Here is a 20,002-nt window from a genome sequence, read left to right on the forward strand (position 1 = left end):
CTTTTCCACTACAAGATTAATCTTCCTACTCTTTTCTTTTCTTCCTACTTTTGCTTCTTTTCAGGGGATGCCTATTTCTCTCGTCCCCTTGCTTTTTATCCACTTTCCTTCCCCTCCATTTTCCATACTACTCCTTCTATATCCCTTTTTATTTCTTTGAATACCTTGGGGGTCGCAGGCTTGCCTGATAGCCCCAGTAAGAATCTGGGCTAGAAAGTGGAACCTGGTGTGCCTCCACATGGCCAAGGTTAGGAGTCAGGGGACCAGGTGTCCCCTGTCCCCTGCCTGTGAAGTCACCAGGTGCTGGCACTCAATATAACAAGACACATACTTATACACCTACATATATACACTTGCCGGCCTGGCCTTTGCCTTTTAGATGCTACAGTGGCATATAGGGGAAACCCTGGAGACCACAATTAAAACACACACCTTGATGATCTATCATGTCTGGGCAGAATTGAGAAATGCAGACACGTACACATTCTAACCTAACTCATGGAATTTTTTCAGCATTGTCCTATATTTATCCAACAAATTGTTAGGTTGTACCCATTTAATATCATTAGTCCCCACATGAATAATAATAATACTCTCTTTATCTCCCTTAAAATCTGAAAAGCTGTTGGTAACATAATTGTTGGTCCTGCCAAACACAAATAAGACAAGGAGACTTGCTGAATCCAATTATATTCAGCTTGATAATGGATGAATTAATGAAATAGAGTAAATAAAGGATTTAGAATTTAAAAAAATTAATATTTATTTTTTTATTTTAATCTGCTATGCAAATGAGTTTTTCCTAATGTTCTTTTATTCTAATGTACTACATAATTTTAATAAAAAGTAAAAGAGTATAATATGGAAATATCCATAGAGAAAACAAAGAGCCTAACAGTAGCAAAAGAACCACTGCAATGTGAATTAGAATGGAAAATGATAGAACAAGTAATGGAATTTAACTACCTAGGAATACAGATAAAGTTTTTCAATAACTGAAGAAATAGAACAAGCATTAAAAGTGAATAGAATATCAGGAAGGTTCCAAATTAAATAATATGATTTGGAATAATCCAAACATTAATAGGATGCTAAAGTTAAAATACATAAAACTATAGTAAGAAGTTCGTTGGCTTTCAAAAGGTATTTGTCTGAATCGATTTTACAATTTGTTTGATTCAGTACTAGAGTTCCTAGAAAACAGAGACGACGGATTGCGGGCCAACCTGATTACATCCAAAAATGACATCACTTATTTGACAGACCTCTATAAAATATTTAATGAAGTCAATCTACAATTACAAGGTGATGAATGGAATTTAATTAAAACAAAAAACGTTATTGCCGCTTTTGTGGGGAAACTTCTTCTGTTCAAGCGGAATCTAGGCCGAGGGGAATATAGCCACTTTTCAAATTTATCAGCAGTGTCTCTCAAAAAGGAAGATTTACTTATATACTGCCAACACTTGGAGGTTCTTCATGCTGATTTTAATGAGCGATTCAAGGATATTCTAAACATGAATATACCAAATTGGGTTCTAGATCCTTTCTCACATGTGAGCACAGCAGGATCATCAAATTTAGAAGAGGAACTCATAGAACTCACAACAAATGAAGAACTAAAAATAAAATTCAAAAGTGGATACCAAGAGTGGCTTCAGAAATCAATACCGACACTATACCCTGGATTATGGGAAATAGCAGAAATTTTTAATTGCATTTCCATCTTCTTATTTGGCTGAGCGTGGGTTTAGTGCTGTAGCGAATTTACTATCTAAGAAAAGGAACCGATTGCATATAACTGAGCGTGGTGATTTACGACTGTTTTTAACGAAAGTTGAACCCGATATTAACGAACTTTTAAAAATGCATTAGGCTCATCCTTCACATTAATTTGTTATTTTTTATTTGTATTTTTACTTTGTAAGTTCGAAATAAACAATTTTCTAATACATTTGATGGTGTCTTAATTATTACAATAAGATTCTTACTAATGTAATACAATCTCCTAATATGTATTCCGAATTTTCATATTTAAACCATTGTATGAAACTGTGCATAATGTTATTCGAGCATACACTTTACAATCTTTACATATGGGCTATGTTTCATCAAAATCGGATTAGCAATAACTGTGTTCAAGATGAAGCACATATTGGCTATTCCGAATTTTCATATTTAAACCATTGTATGAAACTGTGCATAATGTTATTCGAGCATACACTTTACAATCTTTACATATGGGCTATGTTTCATCAAAATCGGATTAGCAATAACTGTGTTCAAGATGAAGCACATATTGGCCATTACTTTTCAATAATTTAACGGCATAAGCAGTAATGTATCATTAGTTGCCATTTACGTCAAAAATATCAGGCGGCTTGAACGCGGAAAACTGTTATAATGGGGCGTTACAAAATTTATGTCTTGCAAAGTGGGCAGTGGCCCAAAAAAGTTTGGGAACCTATGATCTAGATGATTTCAATTCGAACGTGAGAGTCATATTTCTACCGCCAAACACGACTTCACTCATCCAACCTATGGATCAGGGTGTTATTTCGAATTTAAAAGCATACTATTTACGCACATTTGCTCAGGCATTGTCTGCAGTAGATGGTGATAAAAATTTTACGTTAAGAGACTTTTGGAAATCTTACAATATTTACCATGCCATCTTAACATTAATAATGCCTGGGCGGAAATGACTAAAAGTTGTTTAAATGGTGCATGGAAGAAAATATGCCCATGGCATGTAAAAGGCTTCGAAGGATTTGAAAAAGATTAACTATATGAAGAGGTTGCAGAGCTACTTCAGTTGGAGGTTGATGCCAAAGACATGAGAGTCATATGGAGTAGTTAATAGAGGAAGAAGAGAAGGAATTATCTAACGAAGAACTTATTGACTTGCAGGCAGTGTTGGTGAAAGAAGAAAATCCTGACGAAGCTCAAGATGAACCAAATGAGGAGCCAAGGTGCCTCATCACCAGAGAGATGGCAACGGCATTTTGTGAAATTGCATCGCCAATGGCCAGGTTTGAGAAGATGGATCCTGAAAGCGAACGATTCTTAAAAGTTAACAGAGGGGGGAATGATATGGTTGCTTGCTACAAAGAAATCTACGATAAAAAGAAAATAGCCACCATCCAGTCATCCATTAATATGTTCTTTCATAAGGTTGAGTAGCCGACCCCTTCTAAATTGTCACAGCTCTCAACCTCCACAGCGGCGTACTTATCAGCTGAAGATGTTGATTCTGGCAATGATGCTCGAGAGGTAAAACTTACTGACTTTATGCCTGTCTCCTCTCTTTTCTTTGTAATTTTATAATTTTGAAATTGCATGCTTTTGTAATTTTTCCTGCACGAGATAAAAAAATTGAATAAATACAATAAATTCTATTTACATGTTCATCGAACATTTCTTTTTTGATTCAATCAATTCAGCGAGCACAGTTGCGAGTGCTGCACAAGCATGGGGGAAATTCCGACTTATGTAGCATTCCGCAGAACGCAACCTTTACATAAGTCGGGGTGTTCCTATGTGTGTGTGTGTGTATATATATATATATATATAATTATTTGCTTTTTTATTATTATTATTATTAAGTTTTATACTCTGTAATGTGGTTATAGTTAGGCCTCCGTAGCCGAGTGGGCAGGAGCGGGAGTGCAGTGGCACACGCTCTTTGAGTAGACCGGGGTTCAAGCCCCTGACTGCTGAATACGGTCGATCTGCCAACCCGCACTGGACCAGCGTGGCAGATTATGGTCCATTTCCCTCAGCATGAATTGTTGAGGAGGCTTCCATCCTGCAGTGGGTTGATAATGGCTGCACTTTACTTCTTTTTTTTTTTTATAGTTATGTGGCATTAATGCCATTGTAAAAATAATCAATTATACATTATATGCACTTAATAGTATTGGGACATGAATATATTTAGTTTTTAGTTTTGCATTTGTGGGTGATTTTTATTTGGGTGGGAGGCAATAAGGCTTAACAGTCTATAGCAATTGGTGTGCTAGCAGTTGTTGGTTTGCCTATTGATATATGTATAAAAAAATTAAAATGAAATAGAGTTAGAGGATATTTTTAAATGAGTGTATATAAAAGGTTAGAGGGAAAGGAAATTATTAAAGAATAAAATAAAGTTAGGGAAGTAGGAAGGTAAAATAAGGAAAAAATTACATTTATTCACATGGTCATCTTTCCACTACTTCCTCGGGAGCTTTGAGTGGACAGATAGCCATATTAAATGAACATCTCATCCATACCTGTTTCTTTAGTCCCAATAACAGTTTTACTAAAATTCATTATCATATTTAGCTTTAGGTATCTTAATTATAAAATAACTGAAATTTTAATTTTAGATTGGTATTAACAGCAAACTGGGATTGGAACACAAAGCCCAATGGTATCCATCAGTATAGAGTACATAGGTGTTTACCTGTAATCCTTATGGGCAGTGGTTGGCATAAGAAAAAACCTAATAAGATAATGAATTTTAGTAAAACTGTTATTGGGACTACAAGAAGTAAGGCCTCTGTTTCTAACATGAAAAATTTTGCTACATATATTTCATGTTAGAATCATCATCATTGTCATCAGCCATTTTTAATCTACTGCAGGATGAAGGTCTCTCCAGCAAATTTCCAGTTCCTTCTGTTTTGTGCAATGGCCATCCATTTACTACCCACAAACTCAAAAATTTCATCTATCCATCTCTGCCGTTGTCTTCCAGGTTTTCTTCTAGCTCCTCTTGGGTACCATTCTGTTATTTTCTTAGTCCATCTGTCATCATGTCTTCGAGCTATGTGTCCTGCCCGAGACCATTTTAGTTCTTTAGTTTTGATAAGAATGTCCTTTACTTGAGTTTGCTGCCTAATCCATGTGTTTCTCTTCTTATCTAACAGTCTGATTCTCAATATAATTCGTTCCATTCTTTGCTGTGTAGTTCTCAGCTTCTCTTCCATTCTTTTGATGAGTGCCCAAGTTTCACTTCCATAAGTCATGGTGGGAAGTATACATTGGTTTGTTATTTACGTTTCAGACAAACTGGGATATTGCTCTTCAGTATGTGACTATATTTCCTGAATGCTATCCATCAAAAATTTATTCTTCTCTTGACTTCCAGCCATTTATCATTATTACAGCTAATAACTTGTCACAGATAAGTATATGACTCCACCTTTTCAATTACTGCTCCTTCAATCATTATTTCCCTTTCTGTGGCATACTTGTTCATCATTACTTTTGTTTTAGCCATATTCATCTTTAGTCCAAAATCCTTACTAACTCTCCATAACTGATTAAGATTTTCTTCTAATTCTTTGGGATCATGGTTTATGACCACAATGTCATCTGCAAATCGTAAATGGTTTAGGTACTCTCCATTCACATTGACTCCTTTCTGCGACCAGTCTAATCTGAAAGCTTCCTCAAGGGCAGCAGTAAACAGCTTCGGAGATATTGTGTCTCCTTGTCGAACTCCTTTCTCGATTTCAAATTTGTTACTGTCTTTGTCTAGTCTAATAAAGGAGGTAGCATTCTCATATTTTCTTCAAAATCATAATATATGGGGTATCTATGCCTTTTCTTTCCGGGGTGCCTCCGTAGCCAGGTGGGAAGGAGCAGCAGTGCATAGCACACGCTTCTTGATTAGACCAGGGTTCGAGCCCTTCACCACCAAATACAGAGGATGCGGAAAGGTCAGAGAATGACCACCGCATATTCCCGGAGCAATATGGCCTTAGTTGCTAATGCTCCTAAAGACCAAACAACAAACAAACCTTGTCTTTCCAGTGCCCGAAACATTGCCTTATGCTGTATGGGGTCAAATGCCTTTTCATAATCCACAAATGCCAGGCATAATGGTTTTATATTCATTTTCTTTCTCCATTAGCTGTGATATTATGTGAAGGTGATCCATAGTTGAGAATCCTGTCCTAAAGCCAGCTTGCTCTTTCGGTATTAGAAAGAATACTTGCTCTCATCAAGTATTCTTTCTAATCTGTTAGTAATGACCCTTGTGAACAACTTGTAGATGTGGGATAACAAGCTAATTGGTCTATAATTGCTGATTTATCTCCTTTCTTATGCAGTAAAACTATGATTGCATTATTCCACTGCTTAGGCATCACGCCTTTTCTAATGCATTTCGTGAAGAGCCTTGCCAGTTTTTGTGTTATGTCTCTTCCTCCCAATTTTAACAACTCTATAGTAACTTCATCTTCCCCCCCGGGGCTTTCTGATTCTTCATTTTCTTCAATGCATGTTCTATCTCATAAGGAAGAATATCGGGTATGTCGTATGTGTTGCTAATTTGCGATCCATCTTCCCCACTGCTGGCATCATTCCCTCGCTCCTTGTATGGTTCTCTATAGTAGTCTTCTTCTATTTGAATTATGCCTTCTCTGCTATTTATAAGTACACCATCACTATTCTTCAGTTTCAGTATCATTTCTCTTTCTGTATTACTGCTCATGGCTGCTAATTTAAGTCCTTTGTTTTCCCTTAATGCTTGTTAATAGAAAAAAAATACATAAAGATGGAACAGTATTAAACACAAGGTGCTGAGACTAATAGAAGAAGAAAAGTAAGAAAAAGAAAAGGAATTTTAAGAATCTAAAAAAAAAAAAAAAATTTATGAAATTATCTGAAATTAAAGGCTGAATCAATTGAGCTAATTAAATAGAGAAGCTGAAAGGGAAAGCAAAAATATATGATTAATTAATAAAGAAAAATAGTGAGCATCAAACTGAGGGTGGGAAGATGCAAAACTAAAGAAAGTTGGTACATAGATCAGGGGACTACATCTGATCATGTACCAAACCACTGTGTTTCTATACAAACTTATGGTAATGGAGGAAAAATTAAAAATAATAGGGAGAAAAAAGATAAATCCTCCATTAACATAAGCAAGGTAGCTCCAACGCAGTGTATATAATTAAGTTAAGGAAATTAAATTAAAAAAGGATAATGAATACCTTGAATTCATGTACATAACTTAAGTATATATCTGTAAAAAGGATAGAATTAATTTTGCATGTCCGAGAAAAAGAGAGGTAAATTTTAGTGAAGATGTAAATTTAGTGTAATAAGGAAACTTATAGAAACGGGGAAATAAAACAGGGTGCAGGATGGAAAAGTAGTAAAAATAAGAGGCGAAAATAGCAAAGAAGTAGCAAAGCAAGAATGTCCGAATTGCCCTCATATTACAATAATAGCTCAACGGAGGGAAAAACAAAGGATAAAAAGATAAAAGCAAAGAAAAGAGTTTAAAGGATACTAGGCAAGCTGGGTGTGTAAATACCCAACTTTTTAGAGAGGGACTACCTTGGCTGAGACAGCATTAGTCGAAGGAGAAACTAATACCAAAAACCTGTAATATGTTTGGGGGGGGGGAATGAAAGAGTGAATTTGGAGATCAAAAATGTATTAAGTGTGACAGGCAGTGGTACAGAAATGGGAAATAAAGCAGGGCAAGGGAAGGATAAAGGTAGTAAAGACAAAGGAGGTGAAAATAGCAAAGAATAAGAAAAGTAAGAATGTTCGAATCACCCTCGTATTACACTAAGAGCTCAACAGATAGAAGAATAGAAAGTAGAAAGATAAAATAAAGTAGAAATGATGAATATCAGAAAACAATTAAATACCTGTCATTCGTTATGTTTCATCAAGATAGGTGTAAATGGAATATAAACAGAAGCAAAGAGCTATGACAACTGTGGAGTTGCTCAGTAGAGAGCTGTGTAAAAAAAAAGAACTAGTGCCCTCTATAGCTATTACTGTAACATAGAAATGAGTTGAACTATCGAATAAAAAAATGTTAAGAGCGAAAAACGTTTAAAAAAGAATGCGAAAGGCAGTTAGGCAAAAAAACATTCTGGAGAAAAGAGAAAGAGCAACACGCCATAGATGAAAAGAAGAATATAAAATACCATTTCAATTGTAAATGATTATTAAAAGTAAAAATAGATAGAGAGTGAAAAAGCATAGATATCATTCAGAGAGAAGTCATATAATGCATTCACTTTCATTCAAAGTAGTGGAACTACCACCATTTAAATTTACACTATACAAGTATCAAGTTAGACCTAACCAAAATGAAACATAATAAATCCAAATTTTTGTTTGATAAATGATGACATATTTTTTTTTGTTATAATTAATAAAGTTAATTGGAACCTTGTTATTGACTAATTTAATACAAAGGCCATTTAAGGCATTAGTAAAAAGTATTTGATTACTGCTTAAATTTGCAAGCCGAATAAACTGCATACAGATGATGTTTTTATGCACTTTAATAGAAATATTAAATTCCAATTAGTCAGGTAAATAATGTTAAAATTAAATTTACTTCTTTTGTCAAATAATTCTAAATTACAATGAAGAAGGGGACTATGTAATGTAATACTTAAATCAAGAAGTTAGCAAATCGATTACCATTGTTTTATTTATTTAAAGTTCGATTGGTTGTATAGTTTTAGCTATATTCTCAAAATGAACATTCAAAACAAGAATGTCTTCGACATGCTGTAAAGCATGGAAATTATGGTTTAGGTTATTGTGAGTAAATAATTCTTCATAATGTAAAAATAAATTAGAAACTATGCTAGAATTTTGTGAACCCATGGGCACTCCTACAGCTTTGTCTATAAGTAAATTTACCATCATAAATGAAATTGTTGAGAATACAGAGGTTAATATGGTTATTCCAAACAACTTCATCTACTTGTAATACATTCTTATATTTACAGTATAGTTAATTAAGTGCAAAAATAATCAGATGATGAAGAGGTGAATAGGAAAAATCACAAGTTTCAGTGCTAAAAAGGTCAATATTAGAATCAAAGGTTCTGATTATTATTGATGATCCAGGTAGATGGAAGATTATTAAAAATAGTATTTAGCAGGCACCTCCGTAGCCAGGAGCAGCAGTGCGTAGCACACGCTTCTTGATTAGACCGGGGTTCGAGCCTGTCACCACCAAATACGGAGGATGCGGAAAGGTCAGGGAATGACCACTGCATATTCCCTGAGCAATATGGCCTTAGTTGCTAATGCTCCTAAAAACCAAATAACAAGTATTTAGCAATTTAAAAAATTGCTTACCTGGCAGATAACAACCACTGTTTTTAGCACTTGTGATGAATCTGAAGCCAACAGGTTGCTTGTGGAACTTGGCTATCATATATAAAAAAGGTAGTGTAGAATTGCAAATTTTAGTGTGTAACTTTTTATTTAGGGCCATGAGTGTTTTAATGGTTGTATTAATTCCAAGATTACAATGCAGAAAAGTAGTGCTACTACCAACTTCCTTTTTAAGAGTGTTATAGTGGAACTGTTTACAAAAAATTGCAAAGTTATTTGAGGCTTTATCCACTGAGGTGATGATAAAGTTCTGCTGCAATTCCAAAATAGGTTTCTTAAGATAGAAATACTGCATGTGCAGATTGTTATAAAGATTATAAGCCTCGGAAACTGTTTTTACAATGTCTTGGTATACAATGTTAATCCAATTTTGAAATGCTTTGTGAGGTATCGTATATTTGTATGCTAACTTATTGCAGAAGTGCAAGATATTAAGGTGCAGATCTCTATATATGTTATTTAAATAGGCTTTATGGATAGGCCTGAATTTGAAGCCTTTTTTTCATACAAGCCTTAAATGAGTTGTTGTTATTGACAATATTCAGATTTCCAGTGATAATATGCCCATAATGCTGATCCACAAAAGGAGCATATATGGGATTATTACAGTGACATGGAAGATCTGAAAGTTGCAAATTGTCTATAATTACCATTCGAGGGAAGAAGACTATTGCAGTTATTAAGTAAATAATGCCAAGGAACTTTGTCAAACCAACAAATTTAATGATGCAATATTCATTGCTGTACACAGTGATGTTACATTATTCAATATATGTATATACAGTATACATTATTTTATATATACACTGGTGTTCAACATCACCTAGGAATTTCACATTTCTAACCCTTTTTCGCGATGATAAGTTACATTAATGACTAGCATTACAAATAGATATATAAACAAAAGATATATTAATAGTTAAGACAAAGCTAAGTAATACTTTGAATATTTTGCTCTCAAAATATTCCAAAATATTTGCAACCTTTATACAACAGTTTTGGTAAACGCGACAGTTCTGGCTGAAATGTTATCAGAAGCCTTCAGTTTATCGTTTTATTTGGAAAACAAAATGAAAAGTTCACCAGGTACAAACTAACATTTAGTTGAACTGCCTCTGGCCCTGATGACAGCAGCACACCGCTGAGGCATTGACAAGATCAATTTCTGAAGAAAATCAACTGATAGTTTGTAGTTCCAAACACGAATTATAGCTTCCTGAAGTTCACAAAGGGTCTTTGGTTTCTTTCTGGCAACTGCAGATTCCACACGATGCCAACAGTTCTCTATAGGATTCAGATCCCAGCTGTTTCCTGGCCAGCTAAGAGTTGTAATGGACTGTTCTTCCAACCATTTTTTCCACCTGTAACAAATGTAAACACATTACTGTCGAACCTCTAGTGCAGAAATGAAGCCAAAGTAACTACAGAAGTGCCTACTTACACTTTTTGCCCCAATGACAAGGAGCAGAGTCATCCTGAAAGGTGCAGTTACTTTGCAGGTTGAAATGGTCTCTAATGGTTTGCAGCAATTTGCCTTCCAATACAGCCAGGTATCCATTGGCATTTACGGAACCTTTTATAAACTACAGGTGACCTGCTCCACGAAACGAAATGCACCCCCATATCATTTGGCTGGTAGGAAATGTCACTGTAGATATCATACAGTCTGGATGGTATTCTTTACCACATCTACGGTGAATCATTTGTCTCCCATCAGAGTCATGCAGGTGGAATTTCTTCTCATCCGAGAAAATAACTGACTTCCACTGCTTGGGGGTCCATTTGACATGCTCCATACACCAAATTAATCGGGCCTTTTTCATTTTTTGTGTGAGGAGGGACTTCTTAGGATGATGGGCTACAAGTCAATTTTTGAAGAGGCATCTTCTGACTGTTACTGCACTTGCTACCACTCCTGTATTTTCTTCCCATTCTCTTTTCAGCTCAGATGGAGAAGCTTGACGATTTTTAAGGCATGAGTGCTTCAAAACCTCGGTCCTTGAGGTTGTCACAGACATTCTCTCAGATATGCCAGACAAGCTGTACTTGCTACCTGGGAGTCTAAAACGCTGATGGAACTGATATTCAGCTAACACTCAAGTTAAGTGGACCCAATTTCGGCGAAGTCCAGACGGTCTGTGACAGCCAAATTCTCTGCTTACACCTTCACGATGGTGGGACTGTTAGTAATCCTGGGTATAACCTCCATGCCCAAGGTACATGGTGGGTGACCACCCAGGTGTGAACCAACGTAAGCAGGGGTCGAGGTGTGGCGCCCCACACCACATGGAGAAACGCCGCCCCTCTATGTTACCAGGCAATACTAGGTGGTAGATGACTCTCATCAACCGGTGAAATACCACCACTTTGCTTATTGGAGGCTTGAAGTGGTGGAACCCATGTTTAGTCTAGAGCTAAGTTCCGGCCAACCCTTCCCTATCTCTTCCATCATGCAGTATGATTGATGACTTTTGAGGTTATGATGAACGTTGTGGCGAGATCCAATATTCCTTACATTTCAAGGGTACAGCTCTAAAACGGTGATCGCAGGCTGGCTGCTAGTTAGTACACCAGACCGAACCTATTCGTAACTCTCTAGGAGGCTTCCGGATCAGCTTGGGTATAAACTTGCTACCTCTACTCTGCCAGATAATGACTGGAGGGAGTCCGAGTAGTGTGTATTCGGGGAGCATTGTCGAGGCCACGTTATGACAAGGATCTGGGTATATTCTTACCACGTGTATGCCAAAACCAAAAATTTCATTACTTCATACAGCATGTCCCACCCACTTTTTCTTACTATTGAATACACCATGAATTGTCAAACTAATAGAGCAAGATTATCTGCGAAAAGATCTAAACCTCCCAAGCACTTCCTAATTCTTTGTGTTCACAAATATACGTGGTCTCAATTCTAATCTCAACGATGTCCATTTCCACTTGCAGTCTGCCAAACCCCATGTACTCTTTCTGACAGAATCTCAGTTATCGGTTGATTCAACTACTAATCATCTCAGATGCCCAAATTATTCGTTGTATGATTCCTATCGCCTCAACGGTGGTACATGTGCATATGTCCGTTCTGATATTCCATGTCAGAGACTTGGCAATTTGGAATCTCCTCTCTTTGATCTTCTCTGGCTTAAAATCTCTCTACCTCATTGTGTCAAATTCATTTGTTGTCTCTACCGTTCTCCCAACTCCACTAATCACTTGGAGCGCTTTGACTTCCACTCTTTGCAACTTGACTTTCTCCAGTCCAACTTTCCTAACAGTGAGGTAATTTTCCTTGGTGATTTTAATGTTCACAACTCCAGCTGGCTTCCGTTTTCTAGTCACACCAATCCAGCAGGTCGAGATGCTGAGGCTTTTGCAATTACTAATGACCTTGCACAGATTGTTCATTTACCTACAAGAATACCGGACAATCCTAATCATACAGCCAATACGCTTGATCTTTTTCTCACAAACAACCCTTCTAAGTACACGGTAAAAGTGAGAGGTCCTTTAGGCACTTCAGATCACAACTTGGTGATTGTCTCTTCTCCAATGGAACCTTTATCTCATGGCTATTCCCAATCTCGTGTTGTTTGGCATTACAAGAATGCAAAATGGGATGACCTGCGAGGCTTCTTTTTTCTTTTCCATTTTCGGATTACTGTTTCAAAACTTCTGATGTCAACGTTTGCTCCGATCGTGTCAGTGAAATTATTCTTGCAAGAATGGAATCCTTTATCCCACACTCCACTTTAAAATCTCGTCCTTTATCTAAACCTTGGTTTTCCAATAAATGTGCTAAGGCTGTTCAAGAGAAGAATGTTGCATATCCTAATTGGCTTATTTCTAATTCTTCAGTTTCATTTTCTGCCCACACCAAAGCTCGCAACAAATGTAAAGCAGTTATTAATCAGTCCAAATTAGAGTTTGAATAGGCTAAGAGTAGAAAACTTGCTTCTTGCCCTAATGGTAGCCGAGCATTCTGGTCTCTTGCCAAAGCTATTGGCCGCAACTTTTGGCCATCTCTGCTCCCACCTCTGTTCAAACCAGATGGTTCTGTTGTCACTTCAGCCAAGGATAAAGCTGACCTGCTAGCATCCCATTTTTCTTCCAGCTCATTTATTAATGATCTTGGTAAAACACCTCCCACCATTCCCAACACGCTCCATTCAATGCCTCCTGTGTTCTTTCGTCAAAAGGATATCAGAAGGATTTTGATGAATCTTGATGCTAAGAAAGCTCCAGGTCCTGATGGTATTTCTCTACTTGTTCTCAAAACCTGTGCTCCTGAACTACTCCTATTCTTTGCCGCCTTTTTTCACTTTCTTATTCCAAAGGTGTTTTTCCTTCTGCTTGGAAACTTGCTCATGTCCATTCAGTTCCTAAAAAGGGTGACAAATCCCTCCCATCCAATTATCGTCCCATTGCAATTATTTCTACTCTTTCTAAAGTAATGGAGAAATCAATTAACCGCCAACTCTTAAACTACCTAGAAACCGGCGCCTCCGTAGCCAGGTGGGAAGGAGCAGCAGTGCGTAGCACACGCTTCTTGATTAGACCGAGGTTCGAACCCGTCACCACCAAATATGGACGATGCGGAAAGGTCAGGGAATGACCACCGCATATCCCGGAGCAATATGGCCTTAGTTGCTAATGCTCCTAAAAACCAAAATAACAAATAACAACAACCTAGAAACCTTTCATTGGATCAATGATCACCAGTATGGATTCCGTCAGCGTCGATCCACTGGTGATATTCTGGCTTTTGTTACCCATTTATGGACTAATTCAATGGAAAGGTTCGGTGAAACACAAGTAGTTGCTCTTGACATCTCAAAGGCTTTTGATCGTGTTTGGCATAAAGGTCTTCTAAACAAGCTTCCATCTTATGGTTTGCCAACTGTTTTTAGTAATTGGTTATCCAGTTTTCTCTCTGATCACTCACTGAAGGTGATGGTAGATGGCTCTCTGTCTTCTAACTTCTCCACTAATGTCCGTGTCCCCCAAGGTACAGTTCTTTCCCCCACTCTTTTCCTCTTGTATATTAATGACCTTCTTCCATTGGCTGGAAATCCTATCCATAGTTTTGCCGATGATAGCACATTGCATTCCACTTTCCATTTTGAGAAACTTGTCCTGCTCAATCAGGACAAGGTTTCTCAGACAGCTTCAACTTCTCGAAAATCTGCTACCAATTCCTTAAATGCCGATCTCCAGGTAATTCTGCAGTGGGGCAAAGACAACTTAATTGATTTCAACCCTTCTAAAACTCAGTCTTGTCTTATATCTCGCAAAAAGGATTCTTCTGCTCCTATGCTTATCTTTAGTGACACTCTGATTTCTAGGCAAAATGATATATCACTTTTGGGGATTACCCTGACTTCTAATCTCTCTTGGCACAAGCACATTACAAATATTGCTTCCTCTGCATCTAAAAAAACTTGGTTTTCTCTTTTGCTCTCTGCATTACTTTTCTTCCAAACAGCTGCTCACTCTGTATAAATCACAAATCTGCTCTGCCATGAAATATTGTTCCCACATCTGGGGTGGTGCCCCCAAAATCTTTCTCAGGCTTCTTGATTCCATTCAGAATAGGGCAGTTAGGTTAATTAATGATTCATCTCTAACAGAGTCTCTCCAGTGGCTTTCTCATAGATGTAGTTTCTGCTGCATGCCTCTTCTACAGATACTTCCATGGGCACTGTTCTTCTGAATTGGCTTCCATAATTCCTGCTCTCTCTTTCAAAACAGTCCGAACACATGCTGCCACCAGCCAACATCCATTTACTGTCCAACTTCAAACCCACAGAACCAACTTTTCATCTTCCTCATTTATTCATTCAACTGCCGTTTTCTGGAACAACCTTCCTTCATACGTATTTCCTGAAAATTACAATCTACAGAAGTTCAAGTCCAATGTCAGCAAATATCTTCTTTTGTCTTCTCAACCTCCAACCCAAGCACGGTACTAAGTACTATAGGTTCTAATACCTCTCGTGTTTGGGGTTCACATAAAAAAAAAAAAAAAAAAAAACGCGGTCCTGTTTTGGCATAGAGACTCGTTTACTTGAGTCTCTATGCCAAACGGTATACTTGAGTTTGAAAAGAAATGTACTCACTATCGACTGATTACAAGAGACTATAAGCAATATGATGGGGAGAACATCCTTCCTCATGTAAAGCAACAATAGCACTCTTTCTTCGTGGCATCAACTGAACATAACTCGCCATCCTGACAAGTAAGGAATGACTGCAACTCTTGCAGAGCGTGCTTATATAGCTGAAAGTGACAGCTGACTGATGCAATATTATGTCATCACCTACACGTGTCAATCTTATCTGATGCAATCTGTTAGAAATATTGCCGTATACTTACGTTATTCGGTCGACAATTACAATTTTAAGGAGTGATGCATTTTCTTTTAACACCAGTGTATATAAACATACAAAAAACAAGGTATGTATATGTATATATAAAGAACATATACATGAAGAAGAGTAAGAGATGACAGCCTGAAGAGTTGGAGTTACGATAAGGGAAATATAGACTATTCAGAAGGAAGGCATACTCTGGCAAAAGTGAAGGTGGAAGATGAGAAGTAGATAAGAGTGAAAAGCGGAGGGGAAGAGGAAAGAAAGTATCCTCCAGATAAAGGAAGATGGGAGATAAAGATGGGATTTCCTGAGGTGGTGGAGCCCACCCAGCCTCACATCATTTATAACTTATAAATTAATCAGAATTTGTAGAACATACACAATGTGTGAATACAAACTGCTATATATTTGGGCATGCGCTGATGAAGCAGTATGCCTGATAGGTTCCTTCAAAGCTATGTTCTGGACAGCAAATGCAGTATAGATCCTGCATAGCAGGATCTATACTGCTATGCAGTGTGTACTCAGATTTAAGAATGCATGCAGGCTTGAATCGCCCTCTGAAAACATGCCATTTAGCAAAAATTAATTTTCACCCCAGCCTTCTGCTCTTGTCCTGATGCCATCATCTAGGGATGCCATTTCGTCAGCTAGTCTCGGGTGTCGAAATATTATGGCACAAAACTGATGTGGCCTGTCCTGATACTGGCACTCTTGGCACCTGTCCCAATGCTATTGTTGTACATTATTCTTATTAGCAACAAATTGGTTCTAATTAAAAATTATATAATATCAGTGTAGATACACCATAGTTAACCCATAAAATTAACTACGTAGGTTGTTGTTGTTGTTATTTGGTTTTTAGGAGTATTAGCAACTAAGGCCATATTGCTCCGTGGATATGCAGTGGTCATTTCCTGACCTTTCCACATCCTCCATACGTACGTAGTGTAAAGGCATTGTTTTAATTTTACCTCATGTTGTGGCTACCTGCACAACAAGGTACCAGGTGTTGCACTACTTCAAATAAGTAACACTTCTCTACACAGTTGTTGGCCTACTACTTGTTCTCTACTACTTGTTGGCCTGTCATCAGTAGGAGGGCAGGTCCCCTGCCCACCACCGATGATAGGCCTACAAGCCTTCAAATGGTGCCATCTGGGTGGTGGTGCCCACTGAGAATTAGTAACAGTCTTCTCTACTAGAGAAGCGTTACTTATTCGAAGTAGTGCAAGTACCTGGTATCTCATTGTGAAGGTAGCGACAATATGAGATAAAATTAAAACTATGCCTTTACATATGGGTTAATGCATCTATACCGATATTATATAGTCAATTTAAACCCATATGGAATTATGCCTTGTGCATTTAGTCTTTAAATACAGTAATTAAAAATTATACATCTTTCTGTATTGCTTATCAAAGTTGGGGGGGGGGGTTCTTTTTGACAAGATCCTTTGGTCTCTTAACTAGTTTCTTCAATAGAAAATCCATACTTCTCTCTCTCTCTCTCTCTCCCTCTCTCTCTTTTTTTCCATTTTATTAAAAATTTTATGCATTTCCCTTCCCTTCAGCTACTTGAATAATCAGATTCAAGCTAATATCCATTAACTAAGATATCTTAGAGAAAAGTGTGGAATTTCACTGTCATTTGGATGTTGCTCAAGTTCCCTATGAAGCTCATACTGAACTTGTATAGTTTGATCATAATAAAAATTTAATTATGTGCTACCTTTATAATAACTGTATTAAAAAAAAAAATCACAACACACACTTTGGCTTAATTCCAAAAATTATATTTTGGATGGAGTTGCAAATTGTCTAAGTTGGTAGCAGTAAAATTAGTAAATCCTTCTTATTAATCAGTTTTGCTTAAAGTTATAAATTTAAATTTTATCATTATTTTTCTCATAAGTGCTTTTTAATTGATCCTTTTATAGGGAAAAACGGGAACTTCGTCAAAAAAAATTATTTATGGCTGTACAGAGTTGATGAATGCCTCACAGTTCTTGAAACAGGTAATAAATTTTCAAAATTTCTCTTAACACTCCAGCTGATTCTAGCACAAGTGAATTAAAACTTAATTCAAAACCTGAGATACACCAAAACAGAGTTCTGCTCATATGGAGTGGTGATTTATCCTAATTGAATATTGCTTTATGCAGCATGTGCTTGTAAAGACTTGGGACAACATCATTTTAAAGTAGAAGCAATACTTTAATGCTATGTATATGTGCACACCAGTAACAGACTATTGGTTTGACTTTAAATTTCAAAATGTGCTTTGTCTGACACCTATCAATTCATGTGCCAGAGCTCATTTCACAGACTGTAGTTCCCAAGTTTACATGCCCACTCACTGTCCCCTTCCCCTGGGCTCTTTTGTGGGGCCTCAACAGCACTTCTTTGTTTTATTAAATTTTAATGCCTCACAGGAAATAACAGCTATTGCAAAAGTATACTACTGTAGATGTTTCAATTTAGGAGAAAATTTTATACTTGAGGTAACAAATCAACAACAGTCAAGATCAAGGGAACTATGAGATGGCAATTTCAATTTCCACAAAACACAGAAATTGCTTTTTTCATTCTGTCACAGTGCGGGTAAATAAATCACTCTTGCAGAAATTGGTAGGTGCAAATTGTCCTGCCACTCATTTTCAAGTGTGTATTCAATTCGATGTGTATCACATCAAAACAGTTCGGTTTCAGATATTCTTCTCAAAAGCTGAGGAATCACTGAGTAGTTCAAAGAATTCTTCTTGAAGTATTCAATGTTTAGATTGGGCTATTGCCTCCACTATATCAGATGTGGACTTCTGATTCTTGGATGATTTCCCATGTTACCTGTTTCCTTAAACTTTTTCATCATGATATGGTATGTTGACTTCTTGTTGCATTGCATAAATATTAACATATGAATTTGCAAAAGCCTTATGATTCTCATATGTCTAGACCTTTTTCTGGGAATTTAGTGTTTTTTTAACTATTCTATAGATGTTGAAATTTTTATAATACTATAATTTGTGCAGCTATTATTCTTGTAGCAAACTTCATGACACTCAGTCTAGTTAATTTGTTAAGATTAGTGGAAGACCCTTGCATCCCTATTTAAACCCGGTGTTGCACTGACTACTAAATTTGTATTCTTGAATTTATATAATATTGCAAAACTTTATAAGCACTCTATACAATTATATTATAATTAGCATTTTGTAAATTAAATCATACATCTATAAGTTTTATAGATTTTGAATTCTTAATATTTCTCAATTCAGGTCTTTTTTTTTTTTTTTTTCTTTTTTTCAGTTATCACTTTTGGGTTCAGAAATTCACTGAACTATTGTTTGTCCTCCAAAGACTAAATCTGACCAGACCAACCAGACCAAATGCATAAATGCATCATCAGTGAAGAAAAGAAATAGAAAAGAGAGAGAGAGATTTTGTTACCTATTTTGTACAGTTTTAAATGCAAATCTTGCTGTATAAATGCTGAAATTCATCCGTCAAATACCATAGTTATATTAAATTTATGTATAAATTAAATTTCAGATTCTTAAATGAGTATGTAGCTTAATTACATATTCTTCTCTCTGTCTTTAACCAAACTTTTGAACAATAGTCTAAAAGAGAAACAGTAAAATATTTTAATATTATTACCATTAAATACTTGCTACATTGTTTTTAAAAATAAGATGATTAGCATTGGTCATCTGGAATTTAGTCTTCTACAAATAATGATTGAGCTCTATAATTAATTACTATTCTAGAAAGGAAAATACCACATGTATATACAGTATAAAGAAAGAGATATATACACTGAGTGATCACTGAATTATGACCACTCCCTATGAAAACTGAATGCGACCGTTGACCACGTGAGGTCCGAGAGTGCACAGTTAGTCGACCTGTGTAGCATAGATAATGTGTCAGTGGTTCAGTAGGTAGTAAAATTCCGAGTATGATAAGTAAAAGGAAGGATTCATCAGACTTTGACAATGGACAGATTGTGGGAGCTCGGCGAGCTGGTGCCTCGATTTTCCAAACGGCTGAACTGGTGGGGCATTCAAGAACCACCACAGTTCAAATGTACCAGGACTGGCGTCAAAATGGTCAAACAACAACCCGAAGGCAAAACTGCAAAGGTCAGCTAAATGTTGATGTTAGAGGTGAGCACCAGGTCCAATGGTTCGTACAGGCAAACAGGCGCAGCACTGTTGAAGAGTTGACATGGGCTGGCCGTGGCTATACCAGCAGACAACCCCTACAGCATCCTCTCCTAACCAAGGATCATTGGCGTAAAAGACTCACCTGGTGCAAAGAGTATGCAAGTTGGATGTTAGAAGACTGGAAGAAGGTGTCCTGGTCGGATGAGTCAGTTATTTACTTCACACTGTGGATGGCCGTGTACAGTTTTGGCATCAACAACATGAGTCTCTTTATCCATCAAAAGTGTAGGCCGGTGGAGACGGTTGTATAA

General features: G+C 36.9%; 1 protein-coding gene across 2 annotated transcripts in view; it reads left to right on the forward strand.

Moving 5' to 3' along the window:
- Slh (sec1 family domain containing Slh) overlaps nt 1-19,025 on the forward strand; it is a 294,184-nt gene extending 275,159 nt beyond the window's left edge. For both annotated transcript variants that reach the window (XM_090383401.1, XM_090383403.1), the window contains 2 exons: nt 17,463-17,540; nt 18,832-19,025. In XM_090383401.1, coding sequence (XP_090239527.1) covers nt 17,463-17,540; nt 18,832-18,861 — 108 coding nt within the window. In that variant the 3' untranslated portion in view covers nt 18,862-19,025. The remainder of the gene's footprint in view (nt 1-17,462; nt 17,541-18,831) is intronic.
- The last annotated feature ends 977 nt before the right edge of the window (nt 19,026-20,002 follow it).

Source organism: Mastigoproctus giganteus, chromosome 10, assembly GCF_048544385.1.
Source record: "Mastigoproctus giganteus isolate SK-2022 chromosome 10, ASM4854438v1, whole genome shotgun sequence".
Lineage (NCBI taxonomy): Eukaryota > Metazoa > Arthropoda > Arachnida > Uropygi > Thelyphonidae > Mastigoproctus > Mastigoproctus giganteus.